The sequence below is a fragment of the Urocitellus parryii genome, chromosome 12 (assembly GCF_045843805.1).
Source record: "Urocitellus parryii isolate mUroPar1 chromosome 12, mUroPar1.hap1, whole genome shotgun sequence".
NCBI classification, from domain to species: Eukaryota; Metazoa; Chordata; class Mammalia; order Rodentia; family Sciuridae; genus Urocitellus; species Urocitellus parryii.
Genome location: NC_135542.1, coordinates 84,307,211 through 84,329,287, shown reverse-complemented (window position 1 = coordinate 84,329,287; position 22,077 = coordinate 84,307,211). Strand labels below are relative to the sequence as shown.

Here is a 22,077-nt window from a genome sequence, read left to right as displayed (position 1 = left end):
AAATAAGTAATAACTAACAAAAAAGCTGTACAATTCAACTTGAAGGCTAGTGCCGGAGCAGGAAGAGTGGAAATTTAGGATGACTCAGGACGGTGTCCCATCCAGAGTATGGAACAAGGGAAGGTTGTGGGGTTGTGATAGTGGTGGTTTCAGGGAAGATAAATCTGGCTATGTGTGCAAATGGGGTGGGGTGGAGAAGAGATAGAGGCTGAGTCCATTTGGTGGCTACTGCAATATCCAGGAGCTGCAATACGAATTGAGGCCTTCACTGGAGATGATCCAACCTAGTAGGGGTCGGGTGAAAGAACGGCTTCAAGCAGTCCAGAGAGCCAGAGTCTTTGGCAGGGGCCCCTTGACTTTCCTTCCGTCCTTTGATCCGACATTCTCAGATTAGCCGGGAGGGGCAGGCCTCAAGCTGGTCAAGCCAGCAGAAGCCGCACCAGTCAAGCTTGTCTTGGAGCCCCCCTTCCCTCCCCGCCCCCACAGTCGGGTCGTCCCTCTGGCTCTGACCCCTCCCTCCTTTCCTCTCTGGTAGCCCATTCCCCCCCCACCCCCATCCTCTATCGCGGCGGGCACCGCCCTCCGCCCTCCGCCCCTCCCTACCCCCTTCCCGGGTCCGGCACTGACTCGCCCGGCTGCCACGTCTCACTGATGACATCACCAGGGCCGCTCGGCCTTAGCCAATCCGCTAGGGGGAGTCCGAGCGAAGTCCTAGCCAGCGAGTCAGCGGGGAGGGGAGTAGGGAGGGGAGGAGATTAGTGGGTGAGGGAGTGGGGAATGGGGTGGGCTACAAGCCCTCAAAGTGCGCATGCGCCAGAACAGCAGGGCTTGGCGGGAAGCTGAGTGCTGATCGCGGAGCCGCACCGTCGGTCCTCAGCAAGCATAGGCGCGCTCGCGACTCTATTTCCCGGCGTGCCACTCGGTGCGGCCGCCCTCTGGGCTATGTAAAGGCCCTTTGGTCTAAGGCTTCCCTATTTCCTGGTTCGCCGGCGGCCATTTTGGGTGGAAGCGATAGCTGAGTGGCGGCGGCTGCTGATTGTGTTCTAAGGGGACGGAGTGGGGGAAGACGTTTGCTCTCCCGGAACAACCTATCTCATTCCTTTCCTTCAATTACCCGTGGCGCGGAGAGTCAGGGCGGCGGCTGCAGCAGCAAGGGCGGCGGTGGCGGCGGCGGCAGCTGCAGTGACATGTCCAGCATGAATCCCGAATAGTGAGTGCAGGAGAGCACCGTTCGGCTGGGTCTTGGGCCAGCTTGGGGAAGCTTTAAGCGGGCGAAGAGGACTGGGGCCGGAGTGGGGCATTGGCCGGGGTGAGGAGAGGTTGTTGGGGCGGGAGAGGCTGGCGTCCGGGAGTCGGGCCCCATTGTCTGACGGCTGAGGGGCGGCCTGGGGGAGGGGTCGGGCCGGGCCGGAGGGGTGAGCCTCCCGGGCCTGGCCGGGGTCAGGTTGGAGGGCCTGGGTGCGCGGCCGCTGCGGAGGAACGGTGTACTGCGGGGTCGAGGCGTTTGGGCGTCGGGTGGAGGGCTGTCTGAAGGGGTAGCCTCTCCCGGAGGGCAGTGACTTTGGAAGGAGGACTTGTTTTTAAGGGGCGGGGGCAGGGTGGGGGCGCTTTCCTAGAGGGCACTGGCAGACCCTCCGCACGCCCTCTGAGGAGCTGTCAGGATCGTCAGGGTGGAAACCAGCTTTACTTGTAAATCCTGAGCTTGTTGGCTCTCTCTTCTTCCACCCTCCCCGCCAGGTTTCAGGTAATATGGATGTTTCTCGGGACTGCGTGGGATTGAGGGGAATGAGTAGATGGTGAGGAGCGATTTAAAATGTTTAGTTCTCTTTTTGAGTTGTTTCTTGGAAGAGTTTGCGAAGAACTCGCCGGTCCATTGTCCTCCTAAACACCTGGGCATTTGTTAATTTTTTTTTTTTTCCATTTGTAGAGGACACTTAAGTCATTTTATTTTCTGTAGGTCAGCAACAACAACAAATAACTGAAGCCAAGGAATGTCTTTCTGATACTACCAAATTAAAAGGAAGAGGTTGCTGTCAAGTTCAAAGTGGGACCTATATAGATCTGTAGGTTTTAGATTACCTATTTGAATGCTTGCAGATAGGGAAAGAGGTACCATGACGTGTCATGAAAAGTTAATGTATTTTTTTTTCTTGCTTACTCAAGAAGTCACCACAGCAGATGTGACATACCTGGCACATTTCATGGGAATTGGTATTCACTTTCCTTTGGAAAGACTTTGTTAGGGGCTCCTCAATGGCTGTTAAAATAAATCTTCCAGTTTACATAGGTATAAATTAATGAATAACTAGAGGAGATTTAGTTGGTATTTCTTTTTAGCGTCAGAAGCCTTTAGGGGTTAGGGGAAGTTTTTTTAAAGCACAAATCAGTATTTGTCTTGAAAGTTGAATTGTCCTTTAGTCAATTACTGCTAAAGATTTCCCCCTAAAAGGTCCACCCATTAGTTTAGCTGACTGTCATGTGTCTGTCACATGGCTCTTGCAAAATACATTCTGATTTCAAGTTTTGTAATACAGTGGTTTGATGCTGAAATGTCCCCTTTTGCACTCAACAGAAGTCATAGTATTTTATTGGAATTCTGTATATTTTAAGAAGTTGAGGATAGTGTTTTTACAGTGACATATTTGCTGTGTTGGCAGTTTTTTTCTTTCTTTATCAAGGGCTTCAAGGACTGTGGGTTTGGCATGGAAGAGCAGAGAAGAACTTGGGGTTCCTAATTAGTAGTTTTCCTGGTAGTCAGGAGTATGGATTGACCATTTTATGGAGGTTTGTAAACCTCTGTTGTTTCTTGTACTTGTGAAATATATTGTACTTGTGAAATATATTTAGTACTCTAAATAAATCTTGAAGATTCATTAGTTGAATAAAAATTTGATAAGTTACTCAGTTTCTGAATGTTTCTCTTTTTGTAAAATAGCATAGGACTCATTCCTATTAAGGTAGTGGTGAGATTTGAAAGTATGTAAACACATTTTGTTTTCGGTATTGAACTCAGGGACCACTGAGCCAAGTTCCCAGCCCTATTTTTGTATTTTATTTAGAGACAGGGTCTCACTGAGTTGCTTAGCACCTCAAGGTTGCTGAGGCTGGCTTTGAGCTCATGATCCTCCTGAGCCCCTCATGCCACCGCACCCCACAAATACTCTTTAGGTGGTATAAATCATTCTGTTAGTGCTAGGATTTAAGAATATGATTTTTAACTTCAAGGAGCTTGTAATGCAGTATGGAAAATAGATTTTATTCTTGTTAAATACCTATAAACCCATAAAGTTCCAGATGCTTGGCATATATCAAGAGCAATAAAATTTCAGAAGAGGATAGTGGGTTGTGGTTGGCTGTTGAGTTTTGGAAAACTGTAGAAAAGACACCTGTAAGAGAATTATTAGCAATTACATTTATAAGAGATTAAGGAGAATTTTCCAAGAGGGGGGAGGAAGAGAAACGACTAATAAATGGCAAGGACAATAATTCTGAAATATATGACTGTGCCAAATTATTCTTTCTTTTGAGGTCTCTAGTTTAATAATCTCAATAGAATCAAACCCAGAAATTTTTTAATTTTTTTTTTTTGAGGGTACAGGGGCTTAAACTCGGGAGCACCTTACCACTGAGCTAAATCCCTAGCCCTTTTTATTATTTTTTTGGAGACAGTATCTTGCTAGGTTGCACAGGCTTAGCCTGAAACCTCCTTCCTCAGCCTCCTGAGTTGTTGAGATTATGGCCATGGTTGTTATATTTGTTTTCTAGAATTAAGTATTCTAATATTTGGCTTACTTTGTTGGTATTCTAGATTGCCTAATAAAATAATCCAGGAGTTTGGAAAAACCTTTGCAAAAGTGTTAATGAAAATTGCTTAAGGTGATATGAGGTGATGGATATTTTATAAGGTAACATCACTAGGAGAACAAGCCTTTTAACAATCTGTCTTCACCTGTTTTTTGTCTTTGAAATATGTTTACCAATTTGGAAAACAGAGAAAAGTTAATTTTAAGAGTTTTATTTATTTTTGTACTGGGGATTGAACTCAGGGGTCCTTAACCACCGAACCACATCCCCATATCTTTGTTTTTTATTTTGAGACAGGCTCTCATTAAATTGCTGAGGCTGGACACCAACTGATGATCCTCATCCTTTAGCCTCCTGAGTAGCTGGAATTACAGGCATGCACCACTGTGCCTGGCTGTTATTAGTGGTTTATCACCCAGATAGAAGTCTATTTTCTTTAATATCTTATCTGAACTTTAAAATCTTTTCTTAAATTAAACTCTTGGTTGGGGCAGGGTCTTTTCCTGATTTCAGAATTTTGATTTAGTAACTAATGAATGGAGTAGTAACTAATGCTTACAATTGTATCCCAAGTGTTCCTTTACTTGCTTTAGTTTATCAGCTAATAATTTGTCTCATTCTTTTTAGAAACTTAAAGGTGTACCGAATGGGTGCTGCTAAGAATCTTGTGAGAAAATAGGATGTTGACAAAAGAAAAAAATTTCTTTAAGGAGGAGTAGGATTGTAGATTTATATTGGTTGACATGAGATTACTTCTTGCTAGTTTTATTACTGAATGCTCTTACTTTTATGATCCTTAAGTTGTAAGCTTTTAGTTTAGGGGTGAGGAGGAAAAAAATGTTGAGCATTGATGATAGAATTTTATGCTGGATATGGTGGTACATGTCTATGATCCTAGCTACTCAGAAGGCTGAGGCAGGAAGTTTGCAAGTTCAAGATCAGTCTGACCAGTTTAGGGAGACTTTGTCTCAAAATAAAAAAGGACTGGGATGTTGCTCGGTGGTGAAACATCCCTGAGTTCTGTCACCATTACTTAGCCCCAAAATAATGGTTGTATTTAATCCCTTTGACTGCTTTCTGTTTTATTAGATTGATTTGGGGATAAATTACAATCCAGGGTTGTCTTTAAGGTAGAAATTAAAGGTGATGACTGGCTTGTTAGCAATTTCAACTGCAAATAAGAAAAGCAACTGGAAGTATAATCCTAACAGTGGAAAAGTAGGCAGAAAGGGTCAAAACTTTCCTTTTTCTTGAGGAAAAAAAATTTTGATTTTTCTGAACCAGGTGATGAAGCACTAGTTAAGAAGTACTTAACATTATTTTCATATCAGAAACATTTTTCATAATACTTCTAGTGAATTTTTTTAGTGTCAAGAAAATAATTTTGTCTTAAAGAATATATTAGATATGTCTTAATAAATGTATTGAAAATAAAACGCGTGGACCCATCTTGGATGTACCAGTGAACTATAGTAGAAAAGTAGTAGTCTACTTCTGTCTATTGTAGTTTATTTTTACTTTTGGTTCTGGGATTGAACCCAGATGTACTTAACCACTGAATCCCATCCTTACTCCTTTTTTATTTTATTTTATTTGTTTGTGATAGGATCTTGCTAAGTTGTTTAGAGCCTCACTAATTGCTGAGGCTGACTTTGAACTCAAGATCCTGCCAGCCCCTTGAGCTGCTGGGATTACAGATGTGTGCTCTTGGGCCTGATTTATTTATTTTTTAAATGGTAGTTTTTAAATACAGATTTTAAAGGGATTACTTTGTCTTTAGCTTTTCTTTTCCTCTTTAAAATTACGTCTCTCAGTCTCAATTTTGTCAGTTTTTATTTTATTTTATTTTTATTTATTTTTTAGTTTTCGGCGGACACAACATCTTTGTTGGTATGTGGTGCCGAGGATCGAACCTGGGCCGCACGCATACCAGGCGAGCGCGCTACCGCTTGAGCCACATCCCCAGCCCTTCAGTTTTTAAATTGCTTTTCTGCAATGGTGGATTCAAGGAACATTTGACCTTTTTTTTTTTTTTTTTTTTTTTTTTTAACCAAACCTGTTTCAAATAAGTCTTGTTTTTATTTTTTGCAGTACAGGGGGATTGAACCAGATCCTTGGGCTTGGTAGGCGAGTACTCTACCATTGAGCTACATTCCCAACCCTCATTATTTCCTTTAAGTATTTGAAGTAAAAAGGAGGTCAGTTTTGTTATCTGACAATATGATTTCATTAATAATATTCCTGGCTTTTATACAGTTTTTTTTTGTTAGTATTTTTCATTTATTTATTTGTTTATTTTTGAGATTCTGGGGGATCAAACCCACAACTTGAACATGGTAGGTAAAGCACTGTACCACTAAGCTATACACCTCTCCCCTCTAAAAAGTTTAAAGAAGAAAAATAACTATCTTCTTCTTTTTTAATAAAGTCATTTTTATAAGTTTATTTCATTTGTTTTTTTTTAATGTGGTGCTGAGGATCAAATCCAGTGCCTCACATGTGCTAGGCAAACGCTTTACCACTGAGCCACAATCACAGCCCAATAACTGTATTTTTATGGTCCAGAATATGATTTTTAAGTGTCAGCAAAGAATCAAATCTGTAATTCTTTGGGTAATTTAAGTTTATAAGAGTCTCCACAAAATGTACTCACATTTTTTTTTGTGTGTGTGTGTTTGTGAATGGGATGATCTTATGGGATCATTTATAGATAAGAACTGAAATCTTACATTTAAAAATTTACTTTTTGCTGGATGTGGTGATGCACACCTGTAATCCCAGCTACTCAGGAGGCTAAAGCAGGACGATTGCAAATTCAAAGCCAGCCTGGGCAATTTAGCAAAACCGAGCCTCAAAATAAAAATAGCTGAGAATGTTGCCCAGTGGTTAAGTGTCCCTGGGTTAAATCCCAGGTTCCAAGTTTTTTTTTCTTTTTTATCATAATTAACTTAAAATAGGAAAGTTGACAATTTTGTGCCATAAAATTTATATATTAATTTTTTTTGTTGTTGTTGTTTTTGTTTTGGTGGTGGTGGGAATTGAACCAGGCCAGGGCCTGGAGTATTCTACCACTGAACCACAACCCCACACCCAATTAGCAGAATAAAGGTTGCTTTAAAGATGAAAGAGCTTTGAAATCAAGTGTTACTTTGGTAATTTTCTAGTTTGGTGGTACTAAGGATTGAACCTTAGTGGATTTACCACTAAGCTGCATCCCCAGTGCTTTTTATTTTATTTTATTTTTAAAGATAGGGTTTCCATCAAACTTAGGATCCTTTTATCTCAGCCACCTGAGTAGCTGGGACTACAGCTTGTGCCAGCTAAATTTGATTGATTGATTGATTGGATACTGGGGTTTGAACCCAGGGGCACTTAACTCCACTGAGCCACATCTCCAGCGCTTTTGTGTATTTTATTAAGAGACAAGGTCTTGCTGAGTTGCTTAGGACCTCACTAAATTGTTGAGGCTGGCTTTGAACTCTTTCTTCCTGCCTTAGCCTCCTGAGCTGCTAAGTTTTATTTCCAGTAGTAAAGAATAATTTCTTTTTGCAAATGCTGTCTACTTTTCCTTCTCTTCTGATAATTTGAAGATGTTTAGAGTAAAATAAAAGACTTTTTAAGGCATTGAGATTTTTAAAGATTTGCTAATAATCAACTTAGAATGTCTTAAACCAAAATTGAGACTAGGGTTGCTAATGCATAAGATATTTTAGACATGTAGCTTATCAGCTTTTTATCATTCTTTGTCTAATTTCACTTAGGAGTTTTAGTAAGAGATTTGGGCAAAATGCCCAGATTTTTTTTTTTTCCCCATTAGAGGGAGAGACTGGTCAGACTATTACTCTGTTTTCCTGTAGAAGGTGGGGCTGAGATTGCTGCTTTGATGTCAGGAATAGAATTTAGGGAAGAAAACCTAGGTCTTGGTTTTTCTTTGGCACCACCCCTGGGAATGTTTCAAATTATAAAAGGATAATGGTGGAATGATATATGTAGGTGGTGGTGGTGGGGTTCTGAGCCCCTGAGGAGCCAGAGAACAAAGTGTTTCTTGGTTTGTTGGCCTACTAAAGCATAAGAAATAGGGTTTGGAAGGAAAACTAGGAAATGAAGTTTTCCTTGTTACTTTTGTGACTGGTTGGCTCAGTTGGCCAGAACATCCTGCCTTATTTAAATCTCAAGATTATGATAAAGTCCAATTAAGTTTATTTTCTTGTGTTTGCAGATTCTTAATTCTGACAAGTAATTATGTTGCATTTGCTCAGAGGTGAAACATCACCTTTTTAATTTTTTTTGGTAAAGAGATTCAGAGATTGAACCCAGGGGCGCTTAATCACTGAGCCACATCCCCAGCCCTTTTTATTTTTTATTTTGAGATAGGGTCTCTCAAAGTTGGCCTAAAGGCTGGCCTCGAACTTGTGATTCTCCTGCCTCAGTCTCCCATGTGTGCGCCACCATGCCTGGCCACCATCACTTTTTAATGACAAGTATTGTTTAAGAAGTATCCACTACTCTTTGTGCCAGCCACTTGACTAGGGTTTTTTTTTTCCTTCTTTTTTTTGGTACTGGGGTTTGAACCCAGGGGCGCTCAACCACTGAGACACATCTCCAGCCCTGTTGTGTATTTTATTTAGAGACAGGGTCTCACTGAGTTGCTTAGCGCCTTTCTGTTGCTGGCTTTGAACTTGCCATCCTCTTATCTCAGCCTCCTGAGCTGCTGGGATTACAGATGTGTGCCACCACACCTGGCTGACTAGGGTTTTTATAAAGGGCATTTAAGAGGGTCAGCCTCTCAAATTTACTTTAAAAATGAAACTGAGTGAATTATATAATTGAATTTTTCCAAGCACAAGAATCCATTTAACTTTTCTGAATGTGTTTCCTTGCATAATAATAGTACTTAAGTAGAAATATTTATTTTTTTTCCTACTTTGCCTATAGATATTTTCCATTTTCGGACACATATTCTTGACCCATTTATAGATATGTACTCCTGTGACCTCTAGGGACATTTGAAAATACATATTTTACTTTTTTTATGGTGTTGGTGAGCTATATTCCCAGTCCTCATTTGAATTTTAAAATGTGATGTTTTGGGGCATGATTTTATTTTGATGATCTGGTCCTCCCTTTCTCTGTCAAAAAACAAACAAACAAACAAAAAAACCCCCAAAAACCTGGTTCTGTCCATATTTACTTATTTTCCTGACACTAGGGACTCAAACCCAGGGCCTTATGAATGCTAGGCAAACGCTCTACCACAGGGCTACACCCCCAGCCAACAAGTTAAATACTGTGATAAATTTAAAGAATAGGATAGTGAAATAGTGCAAAAAATTTGTAGAAGGGGCCTGAGAATTCTGTTATTACAGGAAGTTTAAGTGGAGAGGAGCTCAACATTGAGGATTCTCTAGAAACCTTGATATGCTAGTCTTGGGGTGGAGTCAATTAAAGACAATTTGAAAAAAAAATTGAGTTTCCTCCACTAGTCAGAAACTTTAAATATATACATTATTTCCTTTATCCTCATAATAAATTCTTTAAAAAAGTGTCCTAGGAGGGTTTTTGTATGGTTGTTTTGTGCTAGGGAATAAACCCCCTGGCCTTCCAACACTCTAAGCATTTACTCTACCATTCTGCTACACCCTAGCCTTCATATTGTCCTAGTTTTAAAGATGAAGAAACAAAGATCAGACTAAAGAGTTAAAAAGACTTGCCCAGGGCATTTGAAGTTGTCAGCAGAATTGGAATTTTAATTTAAGGGCCTGTGATTTTAGTCCTGGTATGCTGTTTCTACTTTCCTACAGATGGTTACTTTTAGGAATTCAGTGTGTGTGTATGTGTGTTGGGGTGGGTAGTCCTGGGGATTGAACCCAGGGCCTTTAGATGCTCAACCACTGAACTGTATCCCCAGCCCTGGGAAATTAAAATCCAAGTCAGGTAATTAGGCTCCTGCCATTTTTGTGGACTCTTGTTTGTTTTTTTTCAGGGGCACTCAACTACTGAGTCACATCCCCATCCCTTTTTTTGTATTTTTATTTAGAGAGAGGGTCTCACTGAGTTGCTTAGGGCCTTGCTAAGTTGCTGAGGCTGGCTTTGAACTCGCAATTCTCCTGCCTTAGCCTCCCAAGCCACTGGGATTACAGGGATGCACCAACCTGCCCAGCTTGTGGACTGTCTTTTTGGTTTGAGGGGGCAGGGTACCAGGGATTGAATCCAGGGGCACTCGGCTACTGAGCCACATCCCCAGCCCTAGTTTGTATTTTATTTTGAAATAGGGTCTCACTGAGTTGTTTAGGGCCTTGCTAAGTTGCTGAGTCTGGCTTTGATTTCGAGATTTCCTGTCTCAGCTACCCTGCTCCTGGAATTATAGGTGTGTACCACAGTGACTGGTCCAGTTTGTGGACTTTTTTTTTTTTGGTGTGTGTGTGTGTGTGTGTGTGTGTGTGTGTGTGTGTGTGTGTTGCTGGGGCTAGAACCCAGGGCCTGGTGTATACAAGGCAAGCACTTTACAAACTGAGCTATATCCCATATTCCCAGCCCAAGTTTGTGGCTCTTAATTTAAGAATTTATGATTAACTTTTCTGAATGTTTCCTCATATAACAACACTACAATAGAGAGGTCTCTTTAGAAATGTTAAAGGATGCCCAGCGCTGCTGTAATCCTAGCAATTTGGGAGGCTCAGGCACAGGTGATATCAAAAATCATATCCAGCTTCAACAGTTTAGCAAGGCCCTAAGCAACTTAGTAAGACCCTGTCTCAAAATAAAAATTTGAAGAAAGGGCTGGGGTTGTAGCTCAGTGATAAAGTACCCCTGGGTTCAATCCTTAATTTGATTACCTAATTACCCCCCCCACCACCCTTAAAGGTTCATTAGGAGAATACATGTTAGGTGTGAATGGACCTTTGACTTTGTCCTTCAAGTCTTGTGTTGATTGATAATTATAATTTCTCCAGGGTTAAAGTTATTTGTATCCATTTTCAGTTTTTTTTTTTTTTTTTTTGTGTGTGTGTGTGTGTGTGCGCGCTCTTGAGTGCTCTTGGATATTTATACTTGGGGTCCTTAGAAGTCATGGAAGTCTTTGTGATTAAAAAAGCAAGTGAGGCAGAGAACTGTCTTGTAGACGGCACACTTGCTATAGACCATGTTAGTATTTTATGTTACTAGGCTTTGATAGTTATGTCTGATATGGTCACACTACTTATATAACTATTAGCTAGTGATTTTTAAACTTTCCCTTTAAATTGGAAGACTCCTGCGATTGTTTTTCATTCTTCATTCATCTGAATAGAAGCTTTGAATAAAATAGCCTTAAAGTTTTTGTCTGTACCTTTGAAAGTTTTTAGTAAGTTACCTTGTGTTTCAGAGGGAGGAAGGAAAAATACTTGAGTACTTATTGTGCTCCTATCTTGTGACAGACATTGTGATAAGTGTTTTAGAGACCTTTTTTTTTAATTTTTTCATGGTACTGGGGATTGAACCCAGGTGTGCTTTACTACTGAGCTATATATACCTAGTCCTTTTTATTTTTTATTTTGAGACAGTCTTGCTAAGTTGCCCAAACTAGCCCAAACTTGATATCCTTCTGCCTCAACCTCCCAAGTAGCTAATATTACAGGTGTGTGTCACTATGCTGATCAGAGACCTTTTTCCTAATCTTGATAAACCTAATTTGGGTGGTGGTGGGTGTTAATCAAACTTTTGAGTAACTTGTATTGGATAGAAACTGAATCTAATAAAGGTGTTTCTAGCTTCAAAACCCATGCAAGCTTTGAGAGGTAACACCTCATTGGTGTTTTTCAGCAAATGTTTGTTGTATATGTATTGTAAAACTGTCTAATCTTTTGTTCTCTTGTATCACTGAGCACTTCCTTTTGCCTTACCAAAGCTTCCTTCATTTTCAGAATTCAGCTTTGAATTTTTGAAATATTCTAAACACAACTAAAATAAAACGTGGAAGATTAAGGTATTGTCTCTAACAAAGAAAAACAAGTAATTTTAGTGGTTGATCATAGGAACAGGGATTTATTTATGTGTGTGTTGTGTATGTATACATACACAACACACACACACACACACAGACATACATCCACTAGGAATTGAGCCCAGGGCCCTGTGCATGCTAGGCAAGTGTTCTACCACTGAGCAGTACCCCCAGCCTAGAAGCTTCATTTCTATATTTAGTTCTTCTGGCTTTTTGCTTGTGCCTTTGACACTTTTGCATTGATTATCTGTTCCGCAGTAAGAAAAAAATGCTTGGATTTATCACGGACACTTTTAACACATATAGGCCACTATAGGCCTGGCTGGCATGTTTTTTATTTTAGGCAATCTCATAAGAACTTAAGGTCTCACAGCACCCTTGGAAGCATGGGCAAGTGTCACATATGGATTTTGGTGCTTTTTCAACCTCCTTGGTATGAAGGTAAAGAATTCTATCATTAGAAGTTCGGGACAGCCTATTTTTAATTTTGTATTTTTTTTGAATTTTTCTTCTTTTGTGGTTCTGGGAATTGAACCCAGGGTCTTGTGCATGCTAGGCAATGCTGTGCCACTGGGCTACATCTCCTAACAACCTAGGTTGTTTTTAGAGGCTGTATTGTGAGAAAATGCTATGTCAAACTGTTCTTGTTTGGCGAGGTGGTACACACCTGTAGTCCTGGCTACTTGGGAGGATCACTTGAGCTCAGGAATTCAAGGCCAGGACAGACAACATAGTGAGATCTAGTTTCAATTAAAAAACAAAAAAGTTGGGAGGCTTGAGTGTAGCTCAGTGATAGACTATGGGCTTAGCATGTGCAAGACCCTGGTTTTGATTCCATTACTACAAAAGAAAACAAGAAGTGTTTCTGAGATCTCCTTGTTTCCTGTAAGTTTTAAGATGGTGACATAACAGGAGTAGAGGTAAGGCTATATAGGCTGCTTAAAAAAGATATACAAAAGAAATGTCAAGCCGTGCGGGTGGTGCGCACCTACAATCCCACAAAGATGAGGCAGGAGAATCTTTTTTTTTTTTTTTTTTTGGTATTGAGGATTGAACCCAGGTGTGCTCAACCACTGAGCCACATCCCCAGCTCTTTATATTTTATTTAGAGACAGGGTCTTGCTGAGTTGCTAAATGCCTCGCTAAGTTGCTGAGTCTGGCTTTGAACTCATAATCCTCCTGCCTCAGCCTCCTCAGCTGCTGGGATTACAGGTGTGCACCTCTGCATTGGCTCAAGGATCTTGAATTCAAAGCCATCCTCAGCAAAAACAAGGTGCTAAGCAACTCAGTGAGACACTGTCTCTAAATACAATACAAAATAGGCCTGTGGATGTGGCTCAGTGGTTGAGTCCCCGAGTTCCATTCCCAGTAACTCTCCCCCCCCAAAAAAAAAAGGTCAGCTGTGATGCTACAGTTTAGAAGTCTGCATTTTTCCAAATCTTTTTTATGTGTGCCTAAGTTTTTTTTTTTTAGATCTAAGTTGCCCAGACTGGCTTTGAACTTGTGTTCCTTCTGTCTCACCATCCTGAATAATTGGATTACAGGTGTGAGCTACCATGCTTGACTTGTTTTAGTAATTTTTTCAAGAATATTGTATAAATAATGGAAATAAAGCTCTAATCTGAAAGTTCAATCAAGCATTTTGGGGTTAGCCTTTCGCTGATCAGGAATAGAATGTATAGTTCATGTTTTCCTCATCTCATTTAAGCAAAAGATCATTCTAACATGTTGACCAAAAAAAAGGATACATTTTTGCCATTATCATTCAACTTCATGAAAACTGGATAGAATAAAATTCATTCTTACTGGACCACATTGTTTGTATTTTACTCTTGAAATCTCCAGTGTCACTAAGGTAGACCATGAGCTGACTTCAGGAGGAATTGATAGCAAAAATATTTTTTTCACTTGTTATTGTCTTTGATACTCAGTCATTCAATTGTGAAAAGCCTACCAATTTCCTTCAGTCTCTTCCTTTTCATTCAGCCTTAAGTGATGCCATTCCTACCTGCATGTTTTAACTTTCTCATTGAATGATCTCTATTTTTTTGTGGTGTCTGGTTTGAACCAGAGTCTTCAAGCATTACTAATAAGCAGGTGGCTTAGTACTGAGCCACATCCCTAACCCCTGTCCTCTGAATTTGATACTTAAATTTAATGTCATTGCTCATGGTAATATAAATTCAAGCAGTTGAAAAGAATTCCTTAATGTGCCTCAAAATCGACTTTTAGAAGTGATTTTACAAATTCATGATTTATGATTTGATTACAAAATGGAAAACAAAGTATCTCATTGTGTGTGTGTGTGTATCAATAAAATCAGGAGCTAACTTTATTTTTTTTCCCCTCAGTACTGGGGTTGAATCTAATGTATGCTTCCACTGAGCTACATCCCTAACCCTTTTTTTATTTTTTATTTTGAGACAGGTTGTCCCTTAGTTGCCCAGGGTGGCCTGGAAATTGCAGCCCTCTTGCCTCAGCCCCCTGAATTGCTGGGATTACATGGGTGTGCCACTGTGCCCAGCAGGAGCTGCTTTTTGAAGGGATTGTTGTTGGTACCTATTTTGTTCATTTCTTCATTATTGTTAGTGGTTCTTTAACTGTTTTATTTTGAATTAAATTTAGATTCATCAAAGAGTTGAAGAAACAACGTAGAGAGTTCCTGTGTGTTATTCTTCATCCAGCTTTCCACAATATTAACATCTTGTGTACATGGCTCATTTGTCAAGTTAAGAAATTAACCTTGGTTCATTGCTCCCTAAAATGTAGACTTTATACTAATTTCTTCAGTTTTCTACTTTTACTATGCTAGGATCTAATTCAGAATACCATGTTGTATTTAGGTGTTTTGTTATGTTAGTCACCTTCAATCTGAATTTCTTAATCTCTCCTATTTTCATGATCTTAACTCTTCTTTTCCCCCACATTTTTTATTGGTGGATAATAGTTGTGCATAATGATGGGATTTGTTGTTACATATCTGTACATGCACACAATATAAAAATGATCTTGACACTTTTTTTTTTTTGTACTGAGGATTAGACCCAGAGGTGCTGTACCACTGAGCCATATCCCTAACCCCCTTTCAAATCTTTATTTTGAGACAGGATCTTGCTAAATTGCTGAGGACCTTGCTAAATTGCTGAGGCTAGTCTGCAACTTAAGATCCTCCTGCCTCAGCCTCTCAAGTTGCTGATCTTGACACTTTTGAAGAGTGCTAATAAGCACTGGATTTTATAGAATGTCCATCAGTTTGTGTTTGTTTTCACATGATTAGATGGGGTTTATAGATTTTTTTTGGAAAATAACACAGGAACCACAGAAGTCTTCATCATATCACATCAGAAGACATGTGATGTCAATGTGATATAATTGCTGGTCATACTGATGATATTCTCATTAATGGAAAATTATTTCTGGGCTTATTACTGGAACATTACTGGTGATTACCTTCACCACATACTTTTTTTTTTTTTTTTAAGAGAGATTTTTAATATTTATGTTTTAGTTTTCGGCAGACACAACATTTGTATGTGTGTGGTGCTGGATCGAACCCGGGCCACATGCATGCCAGGCGAGCGCGCTACCGCTTGAGCCACATTCCCAGCCCCACCTTCACCATATACTTAAAGAAATGTCAGGTTTTTCCACAGTGAAGTTATTATTTTCTTCTTTTAATATTTTTTAGTTGAGATGAACACAATATCTTTTTTTTTTTTTAAAGAGAGAGAATTTTTTAATATTTATTTTTTAGTTTTCAGCGGACACAAGATCTTTGTTTTTGTATGTGGTGCTGAGGATCGAACCCGGGCCGCATGCATGCCAGGCTAGCTCGCTACCGCTTGAGCCACATCCCCAGCCCACAATATCTTTATTTTTATTATTATGTGGTGCTGAGGATTGAACCCAGTGCCTCACATGTGTGAGGCAAGCACTCTAGCTCTACCTCTGAGCTATGGCCCCAGCCCCAATTTTCTCCTTTTGATAACACTGTTTATTAGAAACCAATCAAGTATTGTACAGTTCACTCCTCCTTGTGGGAGGAATAGTCAAATAACTTGTGGGATATGTTAAAGCCACCAGAAATAAACACTTTGGGGGACATTCTTTGCTATGCAAATATCCTGTTTCTCCTTTAAGGTTTATTTTTGTGGTACTGGGGATTGATTGACCCCAGGGCCTTAAGTGTGCTAGGCTGGTGCTGTGCCACTGAGTCACATCCCCAACCCTTTTAAAAATTTTTGAAATAGGATTTCACTATGTTGCCCAGACTGGTCTTGAATGTGCAGTCCTCCTGCCTCAGCTTCCTGAGTAGCTGGGATTATACACATGCACCACTGTATCTTGCTTCTCCTTCTAAATTTTATCCACTAATTAAAGCTACTTGGCAGTAGATCCCCCACACAGCAGTTAATAATGTGGAGATCTATTGATCTATTTCTCTTATTTCTTCTACATATATTATGGGAATTTTCCTATTAGGGAAGATTTGTCTCTTCCCATTTAAAAATTTTATTTAAAAAATATCTTTATTTTTATGTGGTGCTGAGGATTGAACCCAGTGTCTTACACATGCAAGGCAAGTGCTCTACCACTGATCTACAGCCACAGCCCCCTCTTCTCCCATTTGTTTAATTTATACTAGTGTAGATTCAAGGGTATTTGTTCTTTGAGTTACAATCCAGCAACACATGGTTGTTTACTTTGTGGTTCAAATTATCATTGTTGTTGATGATGTTATTTTGGTACCAGGGATTGAACCCATGGGTGCTTAACTACTGAGACCATCCCCAACCCTTTTTATGTTTTATTTTGAGACAGTCTCCCCTAAATTGTTTATGGCCTCACTACATTGTTCAAGTTGGCTTCGAACTTTTAATCCTCCTGCCTCATTCTCCTGGGCTGCTGGGATTATAGGCATGTGCCACCATACCTGATTGTGGCTCAAAATTATTTTGGCTTATTCATTGAGCGAATTTTCAGGTTGGTTCCTGTGTGCTTTATTGTGGGGGGAGGGTATAGTAAAGATTGAACACAAGGGCGCTTTACCTTTAAGGTACATCCCTAACCTTTTTTTTTTTTTTTGGTGTGGGGGGGTACTGGCAGTTGAATTCAGGGGCACTCAACCACTGAGCCACATTCCCAGCCCTTTTTTGTATTTTATTTAGAGATAGGGTCTCACAGAGTTGCTTAGCACCTTGCTTTTGCTTAGGCTGGCTTTGAACTCTCCTTTCTCATCCTCCATAGCCACCCTTTTTAGTTTTTATTTTGAGACAAGGTCTCATTAAGTTGCTGAGGTTGGCCTTGAACTTGGTGATCCTCATGCCTCAGGCTCCCAAGTCTCTGCTGCTGTTACAGACATGTGTCACTGGACCTCGCTTACTAGGTTTGTATATTTTCTATGACAGTTTTAATGTTGTTTTGTAAATTATAGTTACAGAAATGTCTAGAAACTCATCTCTCTAATAAAAATACTGTTTTTAAAACTTTAATATTAACTGAAAAAAGTGACTTAAAGATTTTTACTTTTTCTTTCTTTCCTCCTTCCTTTTGCTTTCCCTTTTTGTATTACTGGGGATCATACCTGGGGCCTCCTGCATACTAGGCAGCACTCTACCACTGCAGTACATTCCTAGCCCTTTTAAAAAATTTTATTTTTCGATACTGTCTTAAGTTGCCCAGGCAGGCCTTGGATTGGCCTTGAATTTACAATCCACTTGCTTTATAGCCTCCTAGGTCGCTGGGGTTATAGGCATGCACCATTGCTTAAGACTAAAATCTAAGTTTTAGAAGCTTTGTTACTTGTAACAATTAGGAAGTATTCATGTTTTTTCCAGCCTTATGGTTGCTCTGAAAGTAGAGAATTTGATCTTTATGGTACCATACCTTAGACATCATCTGTGGCCTAATGCAGTCCTTTTATTGCCTTGGGGTTCAGTACAGATGACTCAGGTTGTTTATTCAAATAATCTAAAATTGAAAGGATTTTAATTATTTAGTTCATACTATGATTCATTCTGTTCTTGTTTTAATTTTTGTAGCATTAGGGATTGAATGCAGGGCCCTCACAAGTACTAGGCAAGCACTGTAACACTGAGCTACAACCCTAGTTGTGCTTCTGATTTACTAAGCTTTTAATTTATTTTTTAGTTTTAGGTGGGCACAATATCTTTATTACTAAGCTTTTAATATCCTTTTGTATGTCTATTTTGCTACTGCTAGAACTTTTTTTTTAATTCTTCAGTTATAATTAGGAATAATAAGCATATCATAATTTGGTAAAACCAAATTGATATTTAAAATAATGCATTATTACTCTAAACCTAGGTAACATTCTGTGAATATTCACAGATAATCAGTTCTAAAAGTTTTACATTTTATGTAAATAATGCTAATATAACCTAATTTAAATTTTGTGACTTTTGTTTTTCACCTTTAAGTAGATACTAGCTTTTAAAACTAAAATGAGAAAATTGAAAACCATATATACTTTGTCAATAAAAAAGAATTTGTAAATTCTTGATCTCTTGTCCTTTTGAATGTTTCTTAAACTTTTTTTTTAATTGTTGATGGACCTTTATTTATATGTGGCCTTGAGAATCGACCTCAGTGCTTCACACATGTAGGCAAGTGCTCTACCACTGAGCTAAGACCCCTGCTCTTTTTTAATTTGCTGAGAACATATGGAAGTTGTCTGAGTTGGTAATGATTTATGATTTCTTTGGAGTCCTAATCTATTGTTGTGTTCAGGTCCCAGGAGGAATTCTTGGGGGCTGGTTTTTGAGTTAGACCTGGCAATAATAGAGGACATAGGCAGAGTCTAGCTTTCAGTGTTTTTGAAGGATGTTTGAGTACAAGCTTAGAATGTTGGTAAAGTTCTGAGCTTGAATAAATCACCTTTGGTTTTATCACATTTCTAACAAAATGTTTATAATATTGTCTTTCAGAAATGATCTGTTTTTTGAGGGAAAATTCCAGGTGGGATGCTGGGAAAGGATCATAAAATCCCTTTCATTGGAGGAATGTCATGAAGTAATGATTTGGTTTTGGAATTTGAAGGAAACCCTAATACATTCATTGGTTGGAACAATAGACATTTGACTTTCTCTTCTAATTCTGTAGAGGAACTGGAATTTGTTTGGGCTCTTCAGGAATGTGTATCACATATATTTCCTTTCATTTTTTCCTTGGAAGAAGAAGTTCAGGGGTCTCAGTGACATGGGTTTTATTGACTATCTTCCTTTTATGTAATTCTGTCATGTTTAGTAAGAGTTGCTTTTGGTTCTAGTTTTGGCTTCTTTTAAGCATCCCATGGGTTTTTCAGGAGCTATAGTCCTCACAGTGAGCTGTTAATATTATCCATGTGTTGTTGTTTTTAGATTTTTTTAATTTTTAAAAACCATGTTCTTATCATTATGGAAATTACAATGCAATATACTTTTTATTAATGTGATTTTTTTTTTTCTTTTTGCAGTGATTATTTATTCAAGTTACTTCTGATTGGCGACTCTGGGGTTGGAAAGTCTTGCCTCCTCCTTAGGTTTGCAGTAAGTTGAATTTAAAATGTTTTATAATAATACAGTTAATGCTGTATTTTCTATGTAGACAAAAAGGTTTTTATTCTGAGTAAATTTATTTCTTCCAGAATTAATACACATTTAAAACTACAGTTGTACATCCCTAGTGGTATACTGGTATTGTTAAATAAATGTTGCCCTTTAAAGAAATACACCAAAATGTGGTTATAAAATCAGAGTGTCTGATATTTTGGTAGAAGTCACACAGTGATTCATTCTAATAGGTGTTAAGGGGAAATAGTTGGCTTGTGTTGAAATTGACATGAAAAGAAACCTTCAAGTTAAATTTTAATAGAACAAAGAGAAAAAGTAGGACCTAGTAGAAACTTTGTTGGACAATGGCATGGCATTCTGTATGCAGAAACTCACAGAAATATGACTTTTGGCATAATACAATCCACAGTCTCCTTAATTTTTAATGATTAAAAACTACCTTTAAATTTAGCATGTTTCCCTTCTCACTGTATAGATCTTTGGTTCTTAAAATATGGACTAAAGACTGCTAGGGGTTATCAAGACCCTCTCAGGGTCTTTGTAATAGTATTCTAATGTTAGATTTGTTTTTTATGGTGCTGTGGATCAAACTTAGGGCCTCATGCATGCTAGGCAATCTCTTTTATCATTGAACCGTAAGTAAATATTTAATTAGGAACTATACCAACAAAAAACATTTACCTTTTTCACTGTGCTGATATTTGCTGTGATGGTGCAAAAGCATTGGTGGTTAAAACTGCTGCTGGCATCTTGGGTACACATTAAGGTAGTGTTAAAAACCAAACTGTACTCACAGTCATGATATTCTTCACCTTTGTGCACTGATATGCTCCCCAAACCTGAAAAGCCATTTTCACCTAAGAATGTCCTTAACAAAAATAGTAAAAATTATTAATTTTTAAAAAAAATTTGATTCTTAAAGACCCGTGTGAAGAAATAGGAAGTACACATAAAGCACTTCACTGCATACTAGGGTGTGTTGGTTGTCTCAGAAAAGTATTAGAATAGTTGATTTGAGTTGAATTAGCTTTTTTGTTGTTGTTGTTGTTGGGTTTTTCCCTCTAAGCATTAAAGAACCAGTTGACAGATAAACTGTAGTTACGCAGAATTGGGTAGCTGGGCAGACATTTTTTCAAATGGAGTGAGATTGTCTTTTTTTCATTTGGGAGTATTGGGCATTGAATCCAGGGGTGCTTGACTACTGAGCTATATTTTTTATTTTGAGACAGGGTTTCACTGAGATGCTCAGACTGACCTCAAACTTGAGATATTCCTGCCTGAGCCTCCTGAGTCTCTGGGATTACAGGTGTACACCACTGTATTCGGTTTTAGACGTTTTCTTATATACTCTACTACTGAGCTACATTCTCAACCCTTTTAATTTTTATTTTAAGACAGGGTCTTGCTGGGTTGTCCAAGCTGACCTCAAACTTATGATCCTCCTTCCTCAGCCTCCTGAGTTGCTGGAATATAAGCATGATGTACCACCTTACCTGGCTTCACAAAATACTTTTTTTTTCCTTCCCCCACTTAAAAGTGTTTTCATTCTGAGTAAAATGTTATGACTTTAGAGAAACAGGTGCAATTTTAAAAGTTGAACATTGGGTTAAAAAATTGACAAATAATGTTCACACGAAAACTAGTGTACATAAATTCATAGTAGCATTATTCACAAAAAGCAAAAAGTGGAAACAACCCAGATATCTAAGAGTGGTTAAACAAAATGTGTTGTATTCATACAATGGAATGCTATTCATCCATAAAAATGAAGTACTGATATATATTACGATATGGACTAAGCTTGAAAACATGCTAAGTAAAAGAAACTAGACACAAAACACCATATATTATGTGATTCCATTTATATGAAATGTCCATAATGTCCAAGTCTACAGAGACAAAGTAGAAATAGGGAGGGGCTGTGGGGCTGTTAATGAGTATAGGGTTCCTTTTGGGGTCATAAAATATTATGAAATTAAATACTGGTGACAATTATGCAAACTTGTTTATATACTAAAGTCCAGTTGTATACTTTAGAAGGGTGAGTTTTTTGCGCCTTATGTATCAATTTAAAGAATCATAATAGTTCAGTGGTAGAGAGCTTGCCTAGTACAATGTGTTCAATCTCTAGTGCAGCCAAAAGAAACCCCACCATAACTATGGTGCACACTAGTAATTCAGCTGCTTAGCAGACTAAGGCAGGAGGATCTGAATTTCTTGGCCAACCTGGGCAACTTCGCAAGACCTTGTCTTAAAAAATGAAAAGGTTGAGGATGTGGCTCAGTAGTAGACCACCTCTGGGTACAGTCCCCAGTACTGGGGGAAAAATCATAACTAGCAAATACAGTTGATTTGTTTAAAAAAAAAAAATCCAGGAGGGAGTGAAGTGTAATCATACTTTGTGGTGAATAAATTGGGTGGGTGGGGAGCAAGAGTTTTGCTGGATAGCAATTAGAGAAAGTATTTATATTGGGCATGCATCTGTGGTCCCAGCATTTGGGAGGCTGAGGTGGGGGGATCATTTGAGCTCAAGAGACTAGTGTGGGCAATGTTGCAAGATCCTATTTCAGAAATGTAGGTAGGTGGATGTATGGATGGAATAAATAGAAAAATCATTTATAATCACACTTATAAAATATTTTTATTTATGATATGTGTAAGGAATTGGTAAAAAGGTATTTGGGAACAAAATGATTTGCTATTGAAAAAATCTTAAGGACA

The 22,077-nt window shown here is 38.8% G+C and overlaps 1 protein-coding gene across 1 annotated transcript in view; it reads left to right on the top strand.

Annotated features, from left to right (window-relative positions):
• Nucleotides 1-969: 969 nt before the first annotated feature.
• Rab1a (RAB1A, member RAS oncogene family) overlaps nt 970-22,077 on the top strand; it is a 31,709-nt gene continuing 10,601 nt past the window's right edge. Inside the window, exons 1-2 of the mRNA XM_026387158.2 lie at nt 970-1,210; nt 19,260-19,332. Of these exons, the coding sequence (XP_026242943.1) occupies nt 1,188-1,210; nt 19,260-19,332 (96 nt within the window). The 5' untranslated portion in view covers nt 970-1,187. The remainder of the gene's footprint in view (nt 1,211-19,259; nt 19,333-22,077) is intronic.